This window comes from Pseudorasbora parva, chromosome 1 (assembly GCF_024679245.1).
Source record: "Pseudorasbora parva isolate DD20220531a chromosome 1, ASM2467924v1, whole genome shotgun sequence".
Taxonomy (NCBI): domain Eukaryota; kingdom Metazoa; phylum Chordata; class Actinopteri; order Cypriniformes; family Gobionidae; genus Pseudorasbora; species Pseudorasbora parva.
In genome coordinates this window covers 18088401-18112761 of record NC_090172.1, presented here as the reverse complement: position 1 = coordinate 18112761, position 24361 = coordinate 18088401, and the positions used below count along the sequence as shown (strand labels likewise).

The following is a 24361-nucleotide window of genomic DNA, read 5'->3' as shown; positions in this document are numbered from 1 at the left end:
AAACGTTTTTTAAGGTGGTGGGGTAGTGCACTATAGGCCCCTGTGGTGTGGCCTAAGCTTTTGTCTTTAATGGCATTTTTCCCCTTACATTACTTTTACGTTTATACTTTAAGTAGTTTTGAAACCAGTACTTTTACACTTAGTACTGTTTGCTACTTAACTGTTTGGCCAGTAGTGAACAGTAGTAAACTGTTTACTACAGTTTACTACTTAAGTAAAAAGCTTGAGTTGATACTTCAACTTCTACAGAAGTATTTTTAAACTCTAGTATCTATACTTCCACTTGAGCAATGAATGACGATACGCCTCCATCCGCTCGTTTTTTTCGGAAAGACTCGGTACTGCAATACTACTCTATGGGTACTCAAGATTGAAGTGAAGATTGTGAAGAAGACCTTTCATATGTTAATAACACTAAGGTGCTGGCTGTTCTCAGAGGTAGTAGGGGAGGTGGTAGGGGAGGACTTCAGGATTGAGAATTATTATACGTTATATCACAATATCACAATATATTTACTTTAATCTGCTTACCTGTTTTTTTTTTTTACGTTAACTGTAACAAATTACAGTTACCAGATATTTATATCCTTATTACGTAACACCATTACATGTATTGTGTTACTCCCTAACCCTAAATAGGGTCTATACTGAATTTGATAATTTAATATCACCATCTTAATATTTTAAAGCCAAGCTAAGCATTTTATTTTACCAACTTCCTACAATGGCCTTTTCATTTTACATTATTTCAACCTCCTTGCCAACTCACCATGCCACAGTTGAGGTTCTTGTTCACCTTGCAGAAAGTGTGAGGAGGAGTCTCGCCCTTGTTTGTGATGATGACACAGATGTCAGTCACAGCCAGTGAGTTCTGGGGCTGGACAGGGGGCGCTCTGCGGTATGTGATGAATATGCGCTGAGATGTGGCAGAGCTGTTGTTCACATTTGCACAGCGGCCAAACGGTGTGGCCTCAATTACCTCACAACCCTGAATGAGACGCTCTTTACCCTCATACAGGACCCTACAACAAAGAACAAACAGTGATCAGCAAATTAACATTTAAAGAAACAAGAAATGGAAAGTTCCGTTAGCGTGCTGCAGTTTTGTTGTTTGCTGTTTTAAATGCTCGATCTCTTTAAATCAGAATGGATTCTTTCAAATTTATGATATTTAGAACTATATCTTAATAATATATCATTATAATTATAGTTATCATACATAGTGTGAACTGGCTTTTAGGCTGTGCTCTAGCATAAAATGGCAAATGATTGTTGAATGACTACAGGTGAAAAAGGTTTGTGGAAACCGATTAGGGTAAACAGGGTTTCAATGTTGTCTTTTCTGAGTACACCAGTGTACTGTGGGTGTTGAATCACAATCGCACCATGTTCATTTGTTGGCCAGAGGAGACCTGGCCCCCCGACTCTGCCAGTTTTCTCAAACGTTTTTTTTCTCCATTTTGTCACCTGATGGAGTTTGGGTTCCTTGCCACTGACACTTCAGGCTAGCTTAGTTGGGGACACTTAATATTCAACAATATTTTTTATCTAACTGTACTGACAGTGTTTTACAAGAACTAAACTGAGCTGGACGATGACATGTTTTGCAGAAATGCTTTACAGATTAAATTAAATTTAATAATTGAAGATTTTTACAAAAAAACTGAATCAACACTGAACTTCAGCTAAACGACAGGAGAAATGCATAATTTTCCTGTTATCACTGTAAAGCTGCTTTGAAATCATCTGTATTGTATGAAGTGCTACAGTGCCCTTCACTAATATTGACACCCTTGGTAAATATGAGCAAAGGTGGCTGTGAAAATAAATCTGCACTGTATATCAATTTGATCTTTCATTAAAAAATAAAAAATAAAATAAAAAAACGAACAAAATGCTAACCTTTGATTGAAGTAAAACAATTGAGAAGTGGGGAGAAACTCACATTATGAAACAATAAATGTTGGGCACAATTATTGTCACCCGTAGAAATTTGTGTGAGTAAAATATCTCTGAATTACAAACCCAATTCCAAAAAAGTTTGGGAAACTGTACAAATTTATTTTATACCAATAAAAATAGAATGCAATGAGGTAGAAGTTTAAAATGTCAATACAAAATATTCAGAATACAACATAGATGACATATCAAATGTTTAAAGCTGCGATCCGTAACTTTTTGTGCTCTAGCGGTTAATAAACAGAACTGCATGGGTCTTAAGGAAGAACATTGTAGCTGGAGCTACTTCTCTCTGTTTATGTCTATGGCGAGTCACGCAAGGACCATGCACCTCCACAGCGGTACCTACCAGTCTGGCCTGAAATAGTCCCAATATAAACACTTATTATAATTGTACCATAATGATTCAGGGTAAGACAAAAACACGGTTTGGAAAATGGATTCATGTTGTACATTCTCATTATATCATTTTTTTATAAATCTTGAACACAAAAAAAATTATGGACAGCAGCTTTATCTGAGAAAATATATCCTTTAAAGGACAAAAGCGGATTTTTAAATTTCATGGCATCACCTTTTTATAACAGTCTGCAAACGTCTGGGGACTGAGGAGACGAGTTGATCAAGTTTAGGAATAGTAATGGTGTCCCATTCTTGTCTAATACAGGGTTGGTGAACTGTTTTAGGTCTTTTATGTTGCATCTTCCTCTATATAATGTGCCAAATGTTGTCTATGGGTGAAAGAACTGGACTGCATGCTGGCCATATCAGTACCTGGATCCTTTTTCTACGCATCCATGATGTTGTAATTGATGCAGTATGTGGTCTGGGATTGTCATGTTGGAAAATGCTAGGTCTTCCCTGAAACAGACGACATCTGGATGTGAGCATATGTTGTTCCAGAACTTGGACAACCTTTCGGCATTAATGGTGCCTTTCCAGATGTGTAAGCTGCCCATGCCACACAAACTCATGCAACCCCATACCATCAGAGATGCAGGTTTCTGAACTGAGTGCTGATAACAACTTGGGTTGTCCTTGTCCTCTTTAGTCCGGATGACATGGATTCCCAGTTTTCCAAAAATAACTTCAAATTTTGATTTGTCTGACCACAGAACCGTTTTCCACTTTGCCACAGTCAATTTTAAATGAGCCTTGGCCCAGAGAAAACGCCTTCGCTTCTGGATCATGTTTAGATATGGCTTCTTTTTTGACCTATAGAGTTTTAGCCGGGGACAGCGAATGTCAATAATGTTTTCTGGAAGTATTCCTGAGCCCATGTTGTGATTTCCATTACAGTAGCATTCCTGTATGTGATGCAGTCACGTCTAAGGGCCCGAAGATCACAGGCATCAAGTATGGTTTTCCGGCCTTGACCCTTACTCACAGAGATTGTTCCATAGTCTCTGAATCTTTGGATGCTATTATGCACTGTAGATGATGATAACTTTAAAGTCTTTGAAATTTTTCTCTAAGAAACTCCTTTCTGATATTTCCACTATTCACTCTCCACTATTTTTTACCGCAGCATTGGTGATCCTCTGCCCATCTGGACTTCTGAGAGACAATGCCACTCTTTTTATACCCAATCATGTTGCCAATTGACCTAACAAGTTGCAAACTGGTCCTCCAGCTGTTCCTTATATGTACATTTAACTTTTCCGGCCTCTTATTGCTACCTGTCCCAACTTATTTGGAATGTGTAGCTCTCATGAAATCCAAAAAGAGCCAATATTTGGCATGACATTTCAAAATGTCTCACTTTCAACATTTTATATGTTATCTATATTCTATTGTGAATAAAATATAAGTTTATGAGATTTGAAAATTATTGCATTCCTTTTTATTCACAATTTCTACAGTGTCCAAACTTTTTTGGAATGGGGTTTGTATATATTGCCATATACATGTACGTTTTTTCATGTTCCACAGATGAGAAAACAACAATAGCCAAATTCCCTTAATCATCATCACAATGAGTAAAACCAAAAAATATAGTTCTGATGTGCAGCAAAAGATTGTTGAGCTTTCACAAAATAGAAAGTGGCATAAAAAACAAAAAAACAAAAAAAACAAAATAATTGGAAATCCTCATTTCTACCTTAACCTCTTAATCCGCATCGGATCGTGGGCGGGGAGTCTGATGCAAGTGTGCGTGTCTCTAAAAATAATTTGTTTGATTTATATAGCGCTTTTCAAGGCACTCAAAGCGCTTTACATAGAAGGGGGAATCTCCTCAACCACCACCAATGTGCAGCATCCAGACACAGGAGGAGACACAGTGATGAAGCCAATCAGGAGAGTGGAGAGGAGAGATAGTGATGAAGCCAATCAGGAGAGGGGGGATATTTGGAGGCCAATCATGTCCATTTTCAATGAAATGGCGATTAAGGGAGCGCGTTACTGGATGCTAAAGCTGTCAGTCAAATGGCCCATGCTTTTAGTTGGATAAGCCAGTCAATGCCTAGCCAGCATAGGTTTGATTGATGGATGTAGTAACAAATCAAAAGACATTATTTTGCACAGTGTTTGTAAGAGATGCTGTGAGCAGTATTGATGAATACAGCTGTTCTTAGCGTCTCCATAGTATCCCACTAACACACAACACGCAGACTAAATGACAGACGGTTTTTATCAACTAAATGGGCTTTTTTACACTTGTAAATTCTGTAAATATTTGCTTTAGTTTTCAGGGACTGCAAATGCATTATAATTAGCAGTTTATTGCAGATTTATTTGAATAAAAACTACTCTTTACTATTACACAAATGTTCTAATATAATTGGCCTTTTTTGAAAGGACGCCTAGTCTTTTTTTTTTACATAAAAGCTTACAGAAGCTACATTTTTGAGAGAATCATCCTCAAATTTTAATCAAAGCATGATCAGACATTCAGTTTTATATTTAGGTTATTTTCAGGGCCTTAAAATTAAATTCTCATTTTTTTCCATAAGGGAATAATAAAAATATAAAAACGTGAGTCACTTACATGCATATTTCCCCATGTTTTAATCTGTCCCTATACTACTTTGAGGTATTATGACTTTTGGGTAATCATTTGAATGCATTGATTTGAAGTGTCTAGTTTAAAATAAGACCAAATTTATGGATATAGACAATAGGGTTTAAAAGCTGCAGACATTTTATTTGGGGTATATCGTTTTTTTTTTAATTCTCAAAAAAATTAGAGCAATTATTAGGAATTTCAAATCAACTAAAGACATCAATCAATCAATCAATCAATCAATCAACATTTATTTATACAAAATGTATACAAGTTTTTACAATACAAATCTGCCTGAAAGAGGACGTGTATATTGTCCTAATGCATGGTGAGGAGGAGAAAATGAGTGCCCAAAGACCTTTCAAGGATCTTAACTGGAGAATTGCAGAGAATAGTTGAGATATGGTAGCCTGACAAGCCAGACCTACATCAAGATGTTTGGTCTGGAAACTCACCATTGACAGGGCTCAATCTGAGGGGCGGGATAAACGGTTGTCTTTCAAACTCCCTCTGCAAGGGCAGGCTTGCAATTGGATAGCGCTACAATGTGATCACGCCTGGGTGCTTACAGACGCTTGGCTGGCTGCTCAGTTCAACGAGTATAAAAATAATTATCTTAAACCTATTTAAACCGTTAAATAAACAGGTTATTGAGCTGTTTACATTGTCATATACAGTAAACGACTACGCACAGCAACAGGAAATAAAAATGAATGCAAAAAGTGAGAAAAGAGTGAGAAAATTAATTAAGTAATAACAAGTTTAAACTGTTTTCATTTTGATATACACATTTAAATTAATATTCCAGTTTCATTAATGGCATTATGCACTGAAATTACATAAAGTCATTACTTAGAATTTAAACAAAAATTATATGAATTTAGATGTAGATTTTGTACATTTTTCCCTGTGACACTTTCTCCACCACTGGTGTTAGAGAACTCGGCCGGCTGAACTGAGCAGCCAAGCGTCTGTAAGCACCCAGTCATGATCACGTTCAATTGACTGCTTTAATTGTGAGAACCCCCCCCCCTAAAACGTTTATCATACAAAAAAATAGATTCATAACAATAAAATAATATATTTCCTTGCCAATACAGTGATAGAGAGCACGTAAAACTTGTAGCTCAAGTCAAACAGTGGCTAGCTGAACTGAGCGGCATGAGTGGCTTTGTGACGTCAACTTCCCTCTTCGATTAATTGGCTACGGGATGAGCTGTCAATCTAGAACTAGTGGACCAATGGTGACGCTAAGATCCGCCCCTGATTTACATGAAACTCGAATTGCAACATTTGGAAACGCAAGCGCAGAATGTGGAAACAAGAGTAAAGGAGAAAAGAGCGCACGCGTACAATTTTTTTTAAATAAGAAAACATGATTTTGTATGCGATTCAGATAATTTTGAATACATGATTCAGTTTTGAGCAATATAACTTTAAACTTGTTTAAATGTTTGACTCACGCTTGTTATTTGTATTTATATGACCACGTTGTATGTGATTCTGGGTAACTTTGCATTGATTTTTCAGTTTTGTGCGTTATATTTTCACGTGTTTTTTAATTTTTTATTCACGCTTATTATTTTTTAATGCTTGACTGCAATACAATTGGTGGGAATCTGATCCCATAGCAGGTGGATGAGAGATGAATCGTGTTTGTTTAATAAAGACATTTTGTGAGCCCTGTGGGCAATTAATTCTCATTAAATATTCAAATCTTATCCCATCCTAGCTATGGTTGTTTACTTCCAAGTTTATAGTGCGGCACACCCATCAAAACCAGGGCAGAAAATAGCTTATTACTTATTAATTCTAATGATTTTGAATGTAAAAACCATAAAAACGTCATAAGTTGACCTCAGACAACAGTACACATAAAAAAATACTCTTTACAAAAACAGCAGCCACATCAACACAAGTTGTTTGGGAGGGTTTCAAGAAAAACCCTCCTCGCTCATCCAAAAACTAACTCCAGTATAAAGAGATTTTTGGCAGCAGGATAAAAAGTACACCACCATGCCCATAGTTAAATATACTGCTGGATCTTTAATGTTGTAAGCTTATTATTTTTCTAGAGGTCCTGGACATCTTGTTCAGATTCATGGTATCATGGATTCTAGCGGATACCAATAGATAAACAAATCAAAACCTGACTGCTTCTGCTAGAAATCTTATTATGGGCCATGGTGGGATCTTCCATTAGGACAATGATCCAAAACAAACATAAAAATCAACACAAAAATTAGTCATTGAGCACAAAATTAAGCTTCTACCATGGCTGTCCCAGTTTCTTGACCTGAATCCAATAGAAAATTAGTGGCGTGAAGTGTACAACTGAAGAGAAGAAGCTGGGAAACTGAAGGATCTGGAGAGATTCTGTATGAAGGAATAGTATTTGATCTACTGTTAGGTGTTCTCCAAACTCATCAGGCATTATTTAAGAAAACTTAGAGCTGTTACCTTGGGAAAAGGACATTGCAATAACTGGGTGGCAATAATTTAGGCCATCATGAATTAGAGAAAAACATTTATTTTATTAAGTGAGTTTATCTTCACTTTTTTATTGTTTAAATTCAACATAAGGTCATAATTTTTTTTCTTTCTTTTTTGCAGTCTATACTATTCCATTAATTGTATTTTTTATGACACCCTCCTGCTACGTAATTTACATTTACATTTATGCATTTGGCAGACGCTTTTATTATTTTAATAAAAAAGCGACTTACATTGCATTCAAGGTACATTTTTTTTACATTATTGTCAGTTCTTGCTTTCCCTGGGAATCGAACCCATGACCTTGGCCTTGCTAGCGCCACACTCTACTGGTTGAGCTACAGGAAAGCCTGTAATGTATAGCAAGGTTGTTGATTTTATTGATTGATTGATTGATTGATTGATTGATTGATTGATTGAGCTTTCTGAACTTAAAACATAAAATAATTATTTTTATATAAATATAAAAGTTCAATATCATTTAAAAACACTTTACAATAAGTTTTTGTTTATTACCATTAGTTAATGTATTAAATAACATGATTAACAATTAGCAATACAGTACATTTGGTATAGTATTTATTAATCTTTGTTAATGTTAGTTAAAAAATACAGTATTCCATTGTTTGTTCATGTTAGTTCAAAGTGCATTAACTAATGTTAACAAATACAACTTTTGATTTTAAGAATGTTTTAGTAAACACTGTAATTATAATTAAGTAAGATTAATAACTATTGTAGAAGTATTCTTCATTTTTTGTTTATGTTAACTAAAGTAGTTAACTAATGTTAATAAAACCTTAGTGTTATTGTTAAAAGGTTAGTTGGAAAAGTTAAAATTCTGTCATTAATTACCCATGTGCCATTTAAAATCCTTCTGTTGAACTTCGAAATGCATGTAATTGTGCAGCTATACCCTGCAGCTATAATATATATATATATAGCTAGAAAAAAAAAACATTACATATTTTCATTGATTAAAATTATTTGCTTTGAAATAGTGAAAATTACTCAAAACTAAAATAATGAGTCAGGTTTATATTCAGAATCATAAAAACATATGGTAATCTGTTGTAGCACCATAGTACTAAATAATAGGCATTGTGCTGTTTAGACACCCAATTATGCGAGAAACTCTCTCTAGACTGCAGAGAGCACAAATGGGTAGTATGCAGATCTGAAAAAAAATTAGGAGAATACTGCAACATTATCAGTTTCTTTATTTTACTATTTATAGGTATGTGTTTGGGTAAAATTTACATTTTTGTTTTATTGTATAAACTACTGATAACATTTTTCCCAAATTCCAAATAAAAATATTGTAATTTAGAGCATGTATTTGCCAAAAGCAACAACTGGTCAAAATAACAAAAAAGATGCAGTGTTGCCAGACCTTGAATAACGGAAAGAAAATAAGTTCATATTCATTTTAAACAACACAATACAAACGTTTAACTTAGGAAGAGTTCATAAATCAATATTTGGTGGAATAACCCTGATTTTGAATCACAGCTTTCATGCTTCTTGGCATCAGTCTTTCATATGTTGGGTGACTTTATGCCACTCCTGGTTAAAAAAAAATCACGCAGCTCGGATTTGTTTGATGGCTTGTGACCATCCATCTTGATCACATTCCAGAGGTTTTCAATAGTATTACGGTCTGGAGATTGGGCTGGCCATGACATGGTTTTGATCTGGTGGTCCTCCATCCACACCTTGATTGACCTGGCTGTGTGGCATGGAGCATTGTCCTGCAGGAAAAAAACTGTCCTCAAGAGTTGGGGAACATTGTCAGAGCAGAAGGAAGCAAGTTTTTTTTTTTTTTTCAGGACAACCTTGTACGTGGTTTGATTCATGCATCCTTCACAAAGACAACACCAATCCTAACCATTAGACGACTAGGTGTTGGACAAAACTGGAAATTGGACTAATCAGAGAAGATGACCTTACTCCAGTCATCTACAGTCCAATCCTTATGGTCTCTTGCAAACCTCAGCCTGGCTCTTCTTTGCTTCTCATTGATGAATAACTTTTTTCTAGCTTTGCACGACTTCAGCTTCAGCCATGCCCCTAGGAGCCGGTTTTGAACTGTCTGAATATGTCACTAGAAATGTAGAAATCATGTTAATTTCAAATACTTATATAACTGATAACAGTGGTCCGACCAGGATATTGTCATTTAAAAGTTGTCATTGCAGCCCTCAACTGATGTTGATGTTGACATGTTGTGTTTTGGTCTAAAGCTCCACCCTCCACCTATCTACCAATCACAAAATCAGTAGTGTTTCGGCATTCGGGTTGCCAGATCTGCTCTAGTTACCACAGCTGCAGCTACAAACATTCCTGTTGAATTCTGCCGCCAATCTGGTAACCTAGAGTCAAGGGGGAGGGGGAGACGGGATACACCGCTCTACAGTAATTTGAATTGCAGTACCAGTTTTGGTCATAATCTTACATACACTTACTTTCACTTCAGCTCTGCAGCACATTTTGCATTTTTTTTAGATATTATAAATATAAATATATATATTTATTTATTTAAAAATCTATATATATATATATATTTTATCAGTTTGGTCTACAACCTTTCTGGAAGTTTCTGTTGATTCTATAAATTGGCACTAACAGGGGAAAAAATTATTTTCTTGATATCTCCTTCTAAAAAAAAGTTATTGAGATTTACCTTTCCAAAGTATCTAATAACTCCTACTCATCTGCATTGACATAAGCTTGCCACTAGGAAATCCAAAAGAAGGTTCTGCCTCTTCAACTTTGTAAAGGGAGATCTCCGGCTCTGATTGGTCTAGAAGCATGACCGACATGTCTATAGAGCGCTGAGATTCTCAGCTTTTTTGTCATATAATGCAATGTGATGACATCATCAAAAATCGCGGCTAACATCGACAATCAAAACAATTGACAATCGACAATCTTATTAAAGATAATTTGTTTTCACCTTTAACAATTAGAAAGCATTCCAATTACTATTCCACTCAGAAGTATCTGTGGCCGGTTGCACCAGCAGTGTTACAACTTAGTGCCTATTTACGTCAAAACTAGGCTAAGTTACAACTTATGCACTACTAAATATTTTTGCGTTGCACCATTGAACTTAGTTGAAACGTAAACCTACGTATAAACTAATTATTTACAGAAGCCTTCGATCAGGAGTAACAGTTGGAATAGATAATAGCAGACAGACTGAACTGCATAATAAAGCTCGTTTTACATGACAGACTTCAATTCTACATATATGACACGTATATTATAATGCATTTACACTTAGGCTACTTATATTTTAAGAGAGAAAACATTATGTGAATAGATTACTTTGTTAGCGGCTCTTTAACATGAAACAGCTGTGTGCCGCGGCGGGCATCTGTCCCATCGCCCCGTGTTGTGCAAGTCATGATGTTAGTTACAAACTAGCTAGCAGTTACTAAGTCTCTAGTGTGGACTTTACGTTCAAATTTAAGAAAGAACTTACGAATGACTGGTGCAACCCTACCCTGGTCACCATTGTATTAAGCTTTTCAGTTTTGATCATCACCTTTGCACATTTTGTCATCAACTTAAAAGGTCCTGCTGTAAGGTTGCATGATTATGACAAGAATTTCCAACCAGCCTGGGTGTCAAAAAAACCTTTTTTGGACTTCATGATTAACTTCTGTTTGGATAATAATCTGTTCAAGGGTACAGGTACACAGAGGGACAGATATTAACAGTAAAAACTCACCCAACGTCAATGAGTGGGGGCTTTCCATGACCCCTCTTGTAACACAAGAAGAGTTCTGGACTCTTGAGGCTGCCATGGTTGAGATTGGCTGGCTGGCCGCTGTAGGTGACCTCAATGCATGTGAACCCTTCAGGCACTGTTTCTCCTGCAGACTTGTTGATGACGGCCAGGTCTATGATAGGTGCCTTGGGTCCACTGGACTTGGTTTCAGATAGATCCTGCTCTAGTGGTGTGGACTCGTCTGTGAGGCCAGCTACAACGAAGTAGTCCGTCACACGGTGACCCTTATCCTCAATCATGGCTGGATAGACCTGTTTGGAGAGAAGTAATTGTTGATTTTGTGTATTTATAAATTTTGGGAGTTTTAGGGAATTCAGTCAATCAAACTGGTGAAGATGGTGGGGGTTCTTGAGACCTTATTTAATACTACTGCTACTACTACTAATAATAATACAAATATTAATATTATAAAACATGCATAATTCTGACAGACGTAAAACACATGGTTTGCAACACTCAAAGTGATCTGCTGAAATCAAAATGATAAGTGACAGCTAATGAATGGGAATGCCACTTGCACATGGCAGTTCCATCCACTACCAAAAGAACCAACTGGCAGTGGCCTTAGTCTTCAAGGTTTTGTTTTACATGAAAGGCTAAACTAATGAATTATTACAAACAATAATTTCAGTTTATGCTGCGTGAGAAACACTGTTCTAGCATGAAACTCTAGATGGCGCAGGCTGATAGATCTTTAACTAATTTGGTAGCTGATTGATTGCTGTTGCATCAGCGGTAAATGAGCTGTAACATAACATTCAAACAATTACTGGTGTGTCGCTGTTGGATCATTTTGTGTCAACTAAACCAGAGGTCCTCAGCTTTTTTCTGTATAAAAAAAAAGACATGCATAAATAGTGATTAAAGTCAAAGTATCACTGAGTAATCAAATATTTTGTAGAGGAGGGTCAAAATGACAATTTGCAGCCCATTTACAGGGGTTAAAATGACTTCAGAAAGATATTTTTATACTGAAAGACTCTGAAATACACTGCCGCTTCAATATATATTATAGTTATTTGAAAAAATAACCATGTTTACGTTGGTTAACCATGTCATTATACACATTTGTGTCCTCATAAACCATATACAAGAACACACACAGACTAACAGCAGCCCTGACAGGAGGAGGACAGAGTAAAGGTACACAGGACCTACAATTTCTACACTTTTATTAGCCCCGGGTCCAGTGGACCCGAACATCCTGTGTGTAATATAAATGTGTAGGGGCGGTGAACAGTGCGTGGTCATTGAAAATGTGTTCTGATATATTTTCCTCACAGAAAATGAGCCAAGGCCAATGAGTCTCAGTTTGAAAAAAAATAATTTATCATATAATTTTTCTTTCGATAAAAAATGAAAACGGGTCCAACAGACCCGAACACCATACAATGGTTAAAACAATCTAAATTTCCACCACAAAGTGAAACAGCCAATCAGAGCAAAACTCTGCATTAATATGGATGACTCTTCCAAATAAGGCAAAAACAGAGCATTACACCCTGGGGACAATTTCTAGGGTTGTAAACTGACCTGTAAAACTGTATCTGGACAATTTTTGACCTTAAATAAGCCACATACCCTCTATTTAGATATCAGAGAACAATTTAAAATATTGTTTCAAATCATTCTAGGGCACCTTTAAAGAAGAATGTTTGAAGAACAAATACTGAAACTAGAAATTAAGACATGTTAATGTCATTTTAGATTCTTGTTCGGTAGCTTCAGAAGCTATTAAAAATCCCTTCTTCCAAATATCCCTGAAAATGATGAATTATATGATCACAACCATTTAGTCACTGGCTTGATCTATGCAAGCATAACCAACAAAAATGTCTGACCATACATGAGTCTAGCCAGATATGTTTAAGCTTTGTTTGTACCAATCCTGGGTTTTAGGTACCATTGAAGTGGTTTGGCTTTTAGCAGTGTTCATCTCCATAGTAACTTACGCTCCACGGCTAACTTGCGCTAGAGTAGTTATATTCTTGGATCTCAAACTGAAAATTGTACTTATTAGCTGTGAGCAAAATGACACACCTTTGACACACGTCTTTTAACAATGCTTATTTATAATTTAAAAAAAATTATATTTCGATATAATTTATGTAATTATTATACCCCTAATCAATTACACATGTATTATTTTAGTTCAATCAATCAATCATTATTAGGCACTTTGTTCAAATTAATATAAATAGCATAAAGCCAAAGCTTATAGCAAATAGCCAAAGCTTTAAAATCAATAAATAGAGCTATACAAATATTACATGTGAGCTTAAATGTTCAATTCTCTCTATATTAACTTAACTAATTTCATAACTTTTACTTGCATTGACATAGAAAGATTTCTCTTTAAGTTGTCCTCTTTATATAACCATATATTTTTTAACTTTGCCTATCAAGTTAAATTTGACATCGCCAGCTTTTAATCTAAATCAATACCACGCGCCAATACCATCTTTGCACCCGACTCTCCTGTTTCCTGAGTTCATTTGACAACTGTGGTAGATTTGCCATTGTCCCTGCCATTGTTACTTGCACTGCATGGTACATGTCTAGCAAATCTATCTCCGTTGGTAGACAGTAATGTAATAATCACATGTAATAAATTTAAGGAGATAGTCACGCTTACGGAGAACATTTCAGAATTAGAGACAAACCTCCAGACTTTATGTGAGAGTAGTGAGAATGTAACAGCTTTAGACAATGATTTGGATACGACTAGCTTAGTGAACTCTGTACATTGTTCGGTTCCGTGAGAGGGGGACGATGAGAAAGCAAAGTTGAGGAACAAAAAAACACTCTTTCAATCCAATTATAACATCAAACAGGTTCTCCCCACTCATTGACGCACCCACTGAGGATCCTGTTGAAAGTGCCCTAGTTATTGGCGATTCTATTACACGGAACGTGAAAATAGAGACATCATCCTCAATGCCACTGTGGTCACGTTTACCGGAAGTCAGAGCGCCTGTTAGTGTAGTCTAGCAACTCTCAATAGACTTCTAAGTGGGAAAAAACAAACTCTCTATGAGAGAGGATGGCGAATCGGATTTTTGAATCGGCTTTGGCCGATTTTGGAAGACTTGGGAGTTAAGCTTTTCTTTGAGAAAAGAACGACACTGAAATCATTTTTTAAGAAGGTAAGATGTGTTCAGAGTTTTGCAGACCGGAAACGGCGAAACTTTGATCTATCAACTAGCTCCGCTTCACGTTGCCCTGGTTGGTCGTAGCGCTATCCAATTACGGAGAGGGAGTTTCAAAGGAAAACCGCTTATCCCACCCCTCCAATTGAGCCCTGTCAATGGTGAGTTCCCATACCCAACATCTTGATGTAGGCCTGGCTTGTCTAGCTACCGGTGCTGCTCTTCTCTCCAGTTATTTGGCACATAGTCTTTGAACTAAACATTGACTCACTGGGGCCGAGGTCGGAAGCAGACAGACCGGCTAAACCGACTGTCTGCTAGCTGTCTTACGTCACCAGAATCAGATGAATTCCAACACATAGAGACTCTTTCACCTAGATATTATCACATTGAGATTGTGTCTGTTCCCCAAATTAGTAAATACAACAACAACAAAAAATCAAAACCAATCAACATTAAAAATGCAATTGATGTCCAACAAATAAACAACAGATATAATACAGATGAACACATTTTTATTATTATTTTTTTCTTTTTAATAATCTGTCATTGAAACAATGGTTTTGCTTTAGAATGTGTTTAGAACTCACTCTGAACTCACTCACTCGCATTCACTTTCAATGTCGTTACGTTTATCGTGTTGGTGCTGTAGCCAATAGGCCATCTTACCGGGGCTCCAGTTCACTCAGCACTACAGTGCTGTAATTTAAGCCAATGGTTCTTCAGTTGCTATACAAAAAGTTTATATTTGGCTAATCATCATTGTTGAATTTTATGGTTTGGGGCGCTGAAAATCTCGCTCGTTGTTCTAAGATTAGAAAAGTGCACCTGCTGAACCACAGGACAATCAGCCTTGCAGGCAGCGCGGGCGACGTTGAGTAGCACTAATGTAGTTGTGGGAGTTAAACTAGCCCCAAATTAAGTTAAACTGCTACGAAAGAAGAACATTAGCAGAAAAACTCCTTGTAAAAAAAGAACTTGGACCAGACAAGCCACAAGGAAATAGGTGTGAGAAAAGGAGAAAAACTACAACAGAAGCTTTTCCTGCGTTTGGTTTGATTGAAAGGCTTGGCTAATTAGCTGTGGTTATGCTTTCCTTGCTTACTGTTTAAAACAAGAGCTTGTGATAGCTCGTGGACACAGACCTGAAACATATTTCTCTCCTACTTACTCTTTGAACCACACACACGCACACACAAAATCTCTCTCTCTCTCTCGCTTGTGAGTCTCAACGTGCTCAAAGACTGTAAAGAGACCAAGTGGTCAGATGTGTTTGGGCCAGACTCGTCCCCTAGAGGATGCTGGAGGTCTCTGTACAAACCTCCTATAGAGAAACGCACTGCGGATCTCCAATGGAGGGTTGTACACTGGGCGGTAGCTACAAACAGACACGTGGCACATATTGACCCCACTGTATGGAAAGAATGTCTTTTTTGTGGCACTGAAGAATCGGTAGATCATTTGTTTTCACATTGTTTAAGGTTAAGAGAATTGTTTCAGGTCTTGGGTGGTTTAGAGATTGGGGTGTAGTTTTGAATAATTTGTTTGTTTTTTTTTGGACCAAAATATGTTGCATCAGACAGAAAAAAGAGCTTGTTAATTCATTTTGTGATTGGAGGAGCAAAGATGGCAATCTGGTTAACGCAGAAAAGAAAATTGAAAGTAGAGGGGGAGATAGGTCCTGAGGTGGTCTTAAAGGCTCTTATAGCAACCAGAATCAAGGCAGAGTTTGCATATTTTAAACTAATGGATAATGTGGACAGATTTATTGAAATTTGGTCTTTGAATAATGTTTTGTGCTCAGTGGATTATGAAAATGAGCTGGTATTAAATTTATGAGGTTTCTTTTGTGACTGTAAAAAAAACTTAAATGAGATTTGTAATTTCTTTTAACACTTTGTCATGACTATGTGATTGTATGAGTTTCAGAGGGGGTATATGTGTGTATCTACCAATGGACTTATGACAAAATAGATATTTATGAAGAATGTCTCTAGTGTAAATATAAATAAAGGTGTGTTTAAAAGTCTCTCTCTCTCAATGTAATGTAACTGTGTGTTTGCTTTCATACTAGTTAAAATGTTAAAATCATCTTTTTTCTTTGTTCACTTCAAGAATGTTGTCCCACCCTCTCTTTGAGAGCATTCTCTCTTTGGTATCAACACAAGTTGCGTTTCCATTACAGATTTGCGAAAAACTTTTGCGATATTTCTTAAATGTCGATAAAAAACTGTTGCGAAATGACAGCGTTTCCATAGCTGCAGTTATGCGACTAAAACATATTACTTTCCTCTCGCGATAGGTCATTCCAAAATGATGGTACTTGGTAGGTTTGTATATCCCATCCATCACACTAGCCATTATTATTATTGGAAGGAGACGTGTGTGTTATCCCAGCATTAATGGCAAGGAAAGCCCCTTAGGTTACTTAAGCGGCACGGATATGAGGTGTGTGTGTGTGTGTGTGTGTGTGTCAGATCTGCTTCAAGGTCTTCATGATAATGTGGCATTTCTGTGTTTAGCATCCAGTATTACTGTAATCCTATTGTCTTTTATGAGTTTAATAAAAAGCTCCGTCTCGTCTTCTCTCCAAACCGAACCATCATCTGTAAAGAATGATCGACTTTTACGCGCGCCAGTTTGACGCGAGTAGAGCGAAATGTTTGAATTTGCATGGTAACTCAAATGTTTGTTGGGTTTTTTTGTTTTTGTTTTTACCACTTTCGTTATTTTGGCTAGATATTTCATTTGATGGGCACGTGAATTGAATTTAGAAATGCTTTGGAAAAGAAAAAAATGGCATTTAATAAACGAAATAATTTTTTTTAAATGAAGACCGCGTTTGGAGTGAGTGCATGCAAAATAATTAGTTCCCTGAGTCCACAAATAAAAATAGACAGTTTATAGTTTATAATTATGTCTTGAACTCATCTGTATAGCTACAAATGACAAGAGTATTGTGAATTGTTTCATCTCTCTTAAAGGAAGAAGGAAAAAATGAGACCGTCAGCGCTTTTATCTGCCGTGGGTTAAAAAAAACAGCCTAACTACGAAACTAAATAGGCTACGTTTAGGACTAACATTAGCCTGTAATATTATTATTTCAATTTATATGTTCATTATGAAAAGTGAGCAGCATGAGTAAGAATCGCAATATGTTTGTGACCTGGGGAGTCACATGATTTTGATCACTTCGAGTTTTATTTTCTAGAAAGTCTTTCTTAATTTTTTTTTTTCGTTTTGTATAAATTGTATTTTTATTTTTATCGATGTTTCATCAATTAATTGCCTGTTTATTAGATAAGAAGCAAACTAAGATCGTCTGGAATGGATTGACGTGCGTAACTGGCCTGTTTCCTCCTTTGAGTAAGGCTGAAACTATAGGCTATCTCTTTCGGTTTTAATACATTTCTTGAATATATGTCTTAATTACAGTATATATAGCCTGTAGTCCTTATTAGGAGAAAATATATGTCCTTTTAACTACATTATCTTTACGGTGTGGAATTGAGTGGAAAATATAATATATAGGCCCTATGTTGCAGCAATGCGTCACCGCAACAGGTGACCTGTAAATGCGAAAAAACCGTTTCCATTGCAGTTTTGCGAAAATGTCCTTTTTCGAATTGCCTGAAAAACCACCTCATGAGAGCGTAAAAACTTTTTTGCGATATATGGGAGTTTTTGCGAAATTGCCGCGTTTCCATTAGACGTGTTTTCAATTCGCAATTTCAATATGCGCAATTTGAAGGGTAATGGAAACGCGCCTACAGACTGTTATCCATTATCCAATTGTCAATTTGTCTACAGTGAACTTTGAAAATCAGAACTAGATTGTTTTATTCCCATTATAATTTATCGTTACGCATTTGCACTTTTTCTGGACACAGAGCATAATAAACATGCATCATTACCTGTGAAACTGTTGATTTCTATGGCAGTTAAATTAATATTGTCTTTTTATTAGACTATTTGTATTGACTGGTTTGAGTTCTTTTATTAGGCAAGGAACATGGCCTCAAACGCACCATAATGCAGGAAATCGCATCTTCGAAATAAAAAAAAATTCTGGGGGAGAACACTCAGACCCCATAAAAAAATTGCCCCACCTATAATATTTTTCACCAGCCACCATTGCAACAAAGCCTGAAAAGATTGGTTTGGTTTTGTCAACCCAAAATTAATCCTGTAACCCTGAGTTTGTTATGGCTTGTTTCCACTGAGCGGTACGGTCAGACGCGCTGGAAGCCGTTTCAATCCGGGGGGGCTGACAGATGGGTCAGAAAATGTGTGACGTCATTATGTTGTCAATGGCGACCAGACAGGTGTTGTAGTAGAACCACCCTTTACCGTCAAAGAGCACAGACGGACCCACCGCCCCAGATATTTTGTTTAAAATGAATTACTTGTTAAAACTTGATCATACCATCTGCGTCGGAAGCAAAACTGTGGGTGGTCTCAGAATTTGTTTTACTGGAGTAATATAACGCTAGATACAAATATGCCGCAGTTTACTAAACGATTGATTGCGCCAGACAAAATTACGGAAATGTGTGACTTATTTGCCCTGACTTTAGAATAGGGGTTAGAGATGTGTGACATCAAGATTTGACACAAATTGATCAGAGGTGCGAATCCCCCTTTTGCCCTACTCGCTGTACTCCCTTTTCACATCACATATCAGATCGGAAAGGCATTTATTTTCAATAAAAATTGAGAAAATATTAGAAAGGTGAAAAAAAAAAGAAATGAAAAAAAGAGTCAAACACCTAATACGTTTTTCTCGGTTAGAGGTAGGTAAACAGACGTGTTGAATTAGTGACGATAAAATGAGATTTTTGCTGCTTATTGCTAGCCATGACCAAACGAGAGTGAGCGAGGTGACGTGACGTTGACGAAAGCACTTCTTGAGAAAACTATTAAAATAATTAATCATTAGTTTATATCTTATACTCTGCCCATTATTTTAATCCTATATCAAACACGATGTTAAGTCAGTCTATTTTAAGGTATTTTATTTCATTTCATGTTTTAAATACAATATAATTTTAGTCAATTAGTTTAAGAGCGAAATAAAACTGTTTGAATCAGAAAAAGCAGGGGGTTTTATGACCCTTTAAGCAATTTTGAGCATGGCTTGGTTGTTGGTGCCAGACGAGCCATCTGAGTATTTCACAATCTGCTCAGTTACTGGGATTTTTACACACAACCACTTCTAGGGTTTACAAAGAATGGTGTGGAAAGGGAAAAACATCCAGTATGCGGCAGTCCTGTGGGCGAAAATGCCTTGTTGATTAAGGCTGGGACCGTATGGATTTTTTCTTACCGCGGTTGAAAAGCAAGAGATTCCAGCGGTTCAGTGTTAAACCGCTTTTAAACCAGTGATATTTAAATAAAAAGACGTGCAACAGGTGTGGCGCCACGCCCCCTGTTGCGTGTCTTGTTGTGAGTGTCTAAAACTAATCTTTTTCTATAGTTTGCTCTGTAAATTAAATTGAGAGTATCACTAATGCATATATGCTATTTTAAATACTATAGTGTATTCCATATATATATAGCCTACATTTTAAAATAATAAACGCTCAAACATCCATTTAATAAGCATGCGTGTTTATTTTCCGTCAGTGAAACAACACATACAGCCCATAAAACATTTAAATGATGGCAATCTTAAGAATATAAGAAATTAAAATGTGTTTAAAAAAAATATTTGTTTTATAGCCTATTGCTCCGCAAAGATGCGTCATGCCGGTCTGCGCTTTAAGATGAATGTGGGACACGAGCTGGATAGACACCGTCTCGAATATCTTCCAAGAGTTTTATCTTCCCCAGGGTCAAGACATTTAGGCTGTTTGATTATGCACTGCTGGAGAAAACGAAAGTTAAAGCGCTGGGTGCACGTGAACTGTGCTATTCAAATAAACTTGACGCGCCTCAAGTCTAATAACAAGCACAAACTGCGTTAAATAAAATTTCGTCCTACAGTGTTTTTCTACTTTACCACAGTAAAAGATGTGAATGGGCATAAAAGACTTAAGCAAACGAAAGGAAGGAACGTTTATAATTCCGTGCAAAAATGAGTGTGCCGCAAATGAAGATCTGGGAAAAGAAACGAGATGTCCCGTAGGATAAAATGGTGATCGTTAGGCCTATTGTTAAAATTCACGGAAATCGGAATATCGGATGACCAGATTGCAAAACAGAATTAAAAAGCTGGCAAATCTTAAATTGGGCTCAGCCTCCCTCATCATTCGGCATAATCCATAGCCTGTTTTCATGGCTGCGATGTAACATCTGCAAATTTATTTCCCATGTAAAAGCTTTGTGCTTCACGCCTGTGGTAAAAATTATGTAAAACGGCGCTCGCATACAAAACACTGGGTCAATATTATAGTTCGAAATTATAGTTTTAAGTAGAAAATAGAATGAAAGGAGATATTAAAATAAAAAAGTGCACAACTCCTCCTAAGTGGAAGCAAGCTACTTTTTCCCCTCACGTGCAACCTAGTCTTTATTGTCTAGTCATTATTATATGCAATGAGTCTTTATTCGGGTTAGTAAAATAACAAAATGTAGTTTAAGAAGAAAATAGAATATTTATGTAAAGTGACCGCGGTATTGCGGTAAAATGGTAAGCGTTCCAGTCCTATTGTTAATGCTAGAGGTCAGAGGAGAATGGGCCGACTGAGTCAAGCTGATAGAAGAGCAACTTTGACTGAAATAACCACTCATTACAATCGAGGTATTCAGCAAAGCCTTTGTGAAGCAACAACACGCCCAACCTTGAGGTAGATGGGCTACAACAGGAGAAGACCCCACCGGTACTACTCATCTCCACTACAAATAGGAAAAAGAGGCTACAATTTGCACAAGCTCACCAAAATTGGACCGTTGAAAACTGGAAAAATGTTGCCTGGTCCGATGAGTCTCGATTTCTGTTGAGACATTCAGATGGTTGAGTCAGAATTTGGCGTAAACAGAGTGAGAACATGGATCCATCATGCCTTGTTACCACTGTGCAGGCTGCTGGGAGTGGTCTAATGGTGTGGGGGATGTTTGCTTGGCACACTTTAGGCTCTTAGTGCCAATTGGGCATCGTTTAAATGCCACGGCCTACCAGAGCATGGTTTCTGACCATGTCCATCCCTTTATTACCACCATCTACCCATCCTCTGATGGCTACTTCCAGCAGGATAATGCACCATGTCACAAAGCTCGAATTATTTCAAATTGGTTTCTTGAACATGACAATGAGTTCACTGTACTAAAATGGCCCCCAGAGTCACCAGATATCAACCCATAGAGCATTTGTTTTTGTTTTTTTTTATTCTTCAGATGTTGTGGAACGGGAGCTTTGTGCCCTTGATGTGCATCCCACAAATCTCCATTAACTGCAGGATGCTCTCCTATCAATATGGGCCAACATTTCTAAAGAATTCTTTCAGCACCTTGTTAAATCAATGCCATGTAGAATTAAGAGTTCTGAAGGCGAAAGGGGGTCAAACACAGTATTAGTATGGTGAGTGTATAATGACAAAACCATTTACATTTTAATTTAATTTAATTACATTTAAAACCAAATCTTCCGCGATCATCTTGTCATTCAGTTCCTCACTCACATGAATGAGATCTGACTCCTGCTGCAGTTTGGGTGGCGCCTCTCACTCAGCTCACATGGCACGTTTAGTTTTTAGTTCTGTGCATTAAATGTAATCTCTGTGTTGCAAGGACCAATCCGGTTCGTTTTTTTTTCTATAGACTGTACTCACAAAGATATAACGATCAAGATAAACTTAAAAATTCACCGGAGTTGTCCTTTAATTCAAAACGATTTATTAAAATATTGTTTTCATTAATGTTATGTAATGTGACAGTCCCAATCATACTTATTATTAGTCGTGTGTTGATGTTTGAACTGCGTGAGCTGAAGCTTGATTCGCTGAATAAACACTGGTAAGTTAGTTCAGTTCAGCCCATATTGTACTGTATTCATATTCAGAATGGGTTCACGTGCTTTCCCTGGAACAACGCTCTGAAAACTGCACCTAAACCCAATGAATTTACAACCACTTCTGTCTTCTGTTCCCTTTTAACACCTAACCCACGGTTATGTCGTCTTTCTCGACTGTACAAAGTTCTCCTAAGGTATATACAGACTGTCTGCTAGGATACTCATCAAGATGGACATGTTGACATACTTTTTGTGTAAGTGTCCGTTTAAGCACAGGACTTGAAAGAGAACTCAATCCCTGTTAAATAGTGATAGTTGGTCACTCAAACCCCTTTATCTAAACCTCTCTACTTAACCGTTGGACTTGCACATCTGTCATGTTTGTAGTTTTTTTTAACACATTTTATCAGCATGTGTAGTTTTAATCAAATGGGTTTGGGTTGTGGGCAATATCATCCATCCGCACCAAATTCTGAAAGGAAATAGTAAACCATCCGGGAATCTTTGGAATACAAAGATGAATTTTCAGCATCATTACTTCAGTCTTAAGAGTCAAGAGACATGATCCTTCAGAAATCATTCTAATATGATCATTTGCTGCTCAAGAAACATTTTATATTATTATCAATGTTGAACACAGTTGTATTTTTTCTGGATTATTTAATGAATAGAATGATCAAAAGAACAGTATTTATCTGAAATATAAAGCTTTTGCAACATTATAATTGTCTATACTGTCACTTGATCAATTTAATGCATCCTTGCTGAATAAAATGTATTAACTTCATTTAAGTTATTTCCCAAAAATAATTTAAATCATTATCATTATCATTTAGGTTAATGATTGTTGTTATTGTTTTGTTTTGTGTTTCATTGTTCTGTTCTGTGTTGTTTTTTGTTTGGTTAATGCTGTGTATGAGGACCCCCTTGAAAACGAGATGGTGCATCTCAAGGGGTTTATTCTTAAAGAATAAATTTGTATATATATATATATATATATATATATATATATATATATATATTCTGCTTTGATCACAGGAATAAATTACATTTTAAAATATATTTAAATAGAAATGCTATTTTTCATTTTAATAATATTTTACAATATTACAGCTTTTTTTGTATTTTTAATAAATGCAGCCTTGGTGAGCAGAAGAAACTATAAAAAAAAAAAAAAAAAAATTGTTAAAAAAAGAAATCTTACCATTCTCAAACTTTTGACTGGTAGTACATATAATTAAATGGCTGACAATTATTTTGGATAACTATAGGTTTGCCTATATGTTTTGTACAAGAGGGCCCAATCTCATAGGCCCCAAAATTGCTAGCAGCGCCCCGATCATAGACATATCTGTTGATATCCTGAACGCAATGTTCATGCTAAAGTATCCTCTGTAGACAGGGTGTAAATAAGAGATTCATTGTGCAGTGTAGACATTGTGGAAGCAGGCCTGGAAAAGATTAGCTAATCATGGCAAGTGTAGTCAAAAATGTTGTCATATCTTTGTTAACTGGTCAGATGTGTTCAGATTACGTGTTATAATAATTAGAGAAATTTGTCTTTTCCCAATAATGTATTTTTTTTTATTTATTTTTTATAAATTCAATATTTTATTTCACAATTAGAAAATACAACAAAAAAGGTTGAGTGTTTGAGGAAGAGAAATATAAAGGTATTTGGATTCAATATATTAAGGAAAGCAAGTCAAACTTTTTTTTTTATGTGTAAACTGAATAGATTTTATCAAGCTAAGTCAGTCCGTTTAATCAGTCGAACTGATTAAGTCAGTCCGTTTTGGCAATGGTATATAAAATACTGTTGAGAGAATGTAGAGTAAAATCTAACCAGTAATACATCTTTTTTTCTCTTTTTTTTAAGCTAATGGCTAACAACAGCTACTTGCCAACAAAAATTTTGTTGTCTACTAGTTTGAAATGTAGTTGCATAATTGAGTGATTCACTTGCAAATGTAGAAGGTTAAAATGTGGGAAAATAAATAAACCTCTCA

The 24361-nt window shown here is 36.3% G+C and overlaps 1 protein-coding gene across 2 annotated transcripts in view; it reads right to left on the bottom strand.

Annotated features, from left to right (window-relative positions):
* dennd4c (DENN/MADD domain containing 4C) overlaps positions 1 to 24361 on the bottom strand; it is a 122626-nt gene that overhangs the window by 72230 nt on the left and 26035 nt on the right. For both annotated transcript variants that reach the window (XM_067431569.1, XM_067431635.1), the window contains exons 2-3: positions 11193 to 11503; positions 770 to 1022 (exon numbers count right to left, since the gene is read on the bottom strand). In XM_067431569.1, the coding sequence (XP_067287670.1) occupies positions 770 to 1022; positions 11193 to 11491 (552 nt within the window). In that variant the 5' untranslated portion in view covers positions 11492 to 11503. The remainder of the gene's footprint in view (positions 1 to 769; positions 1023 to 11192; positions 11504 to 24361) is intronic.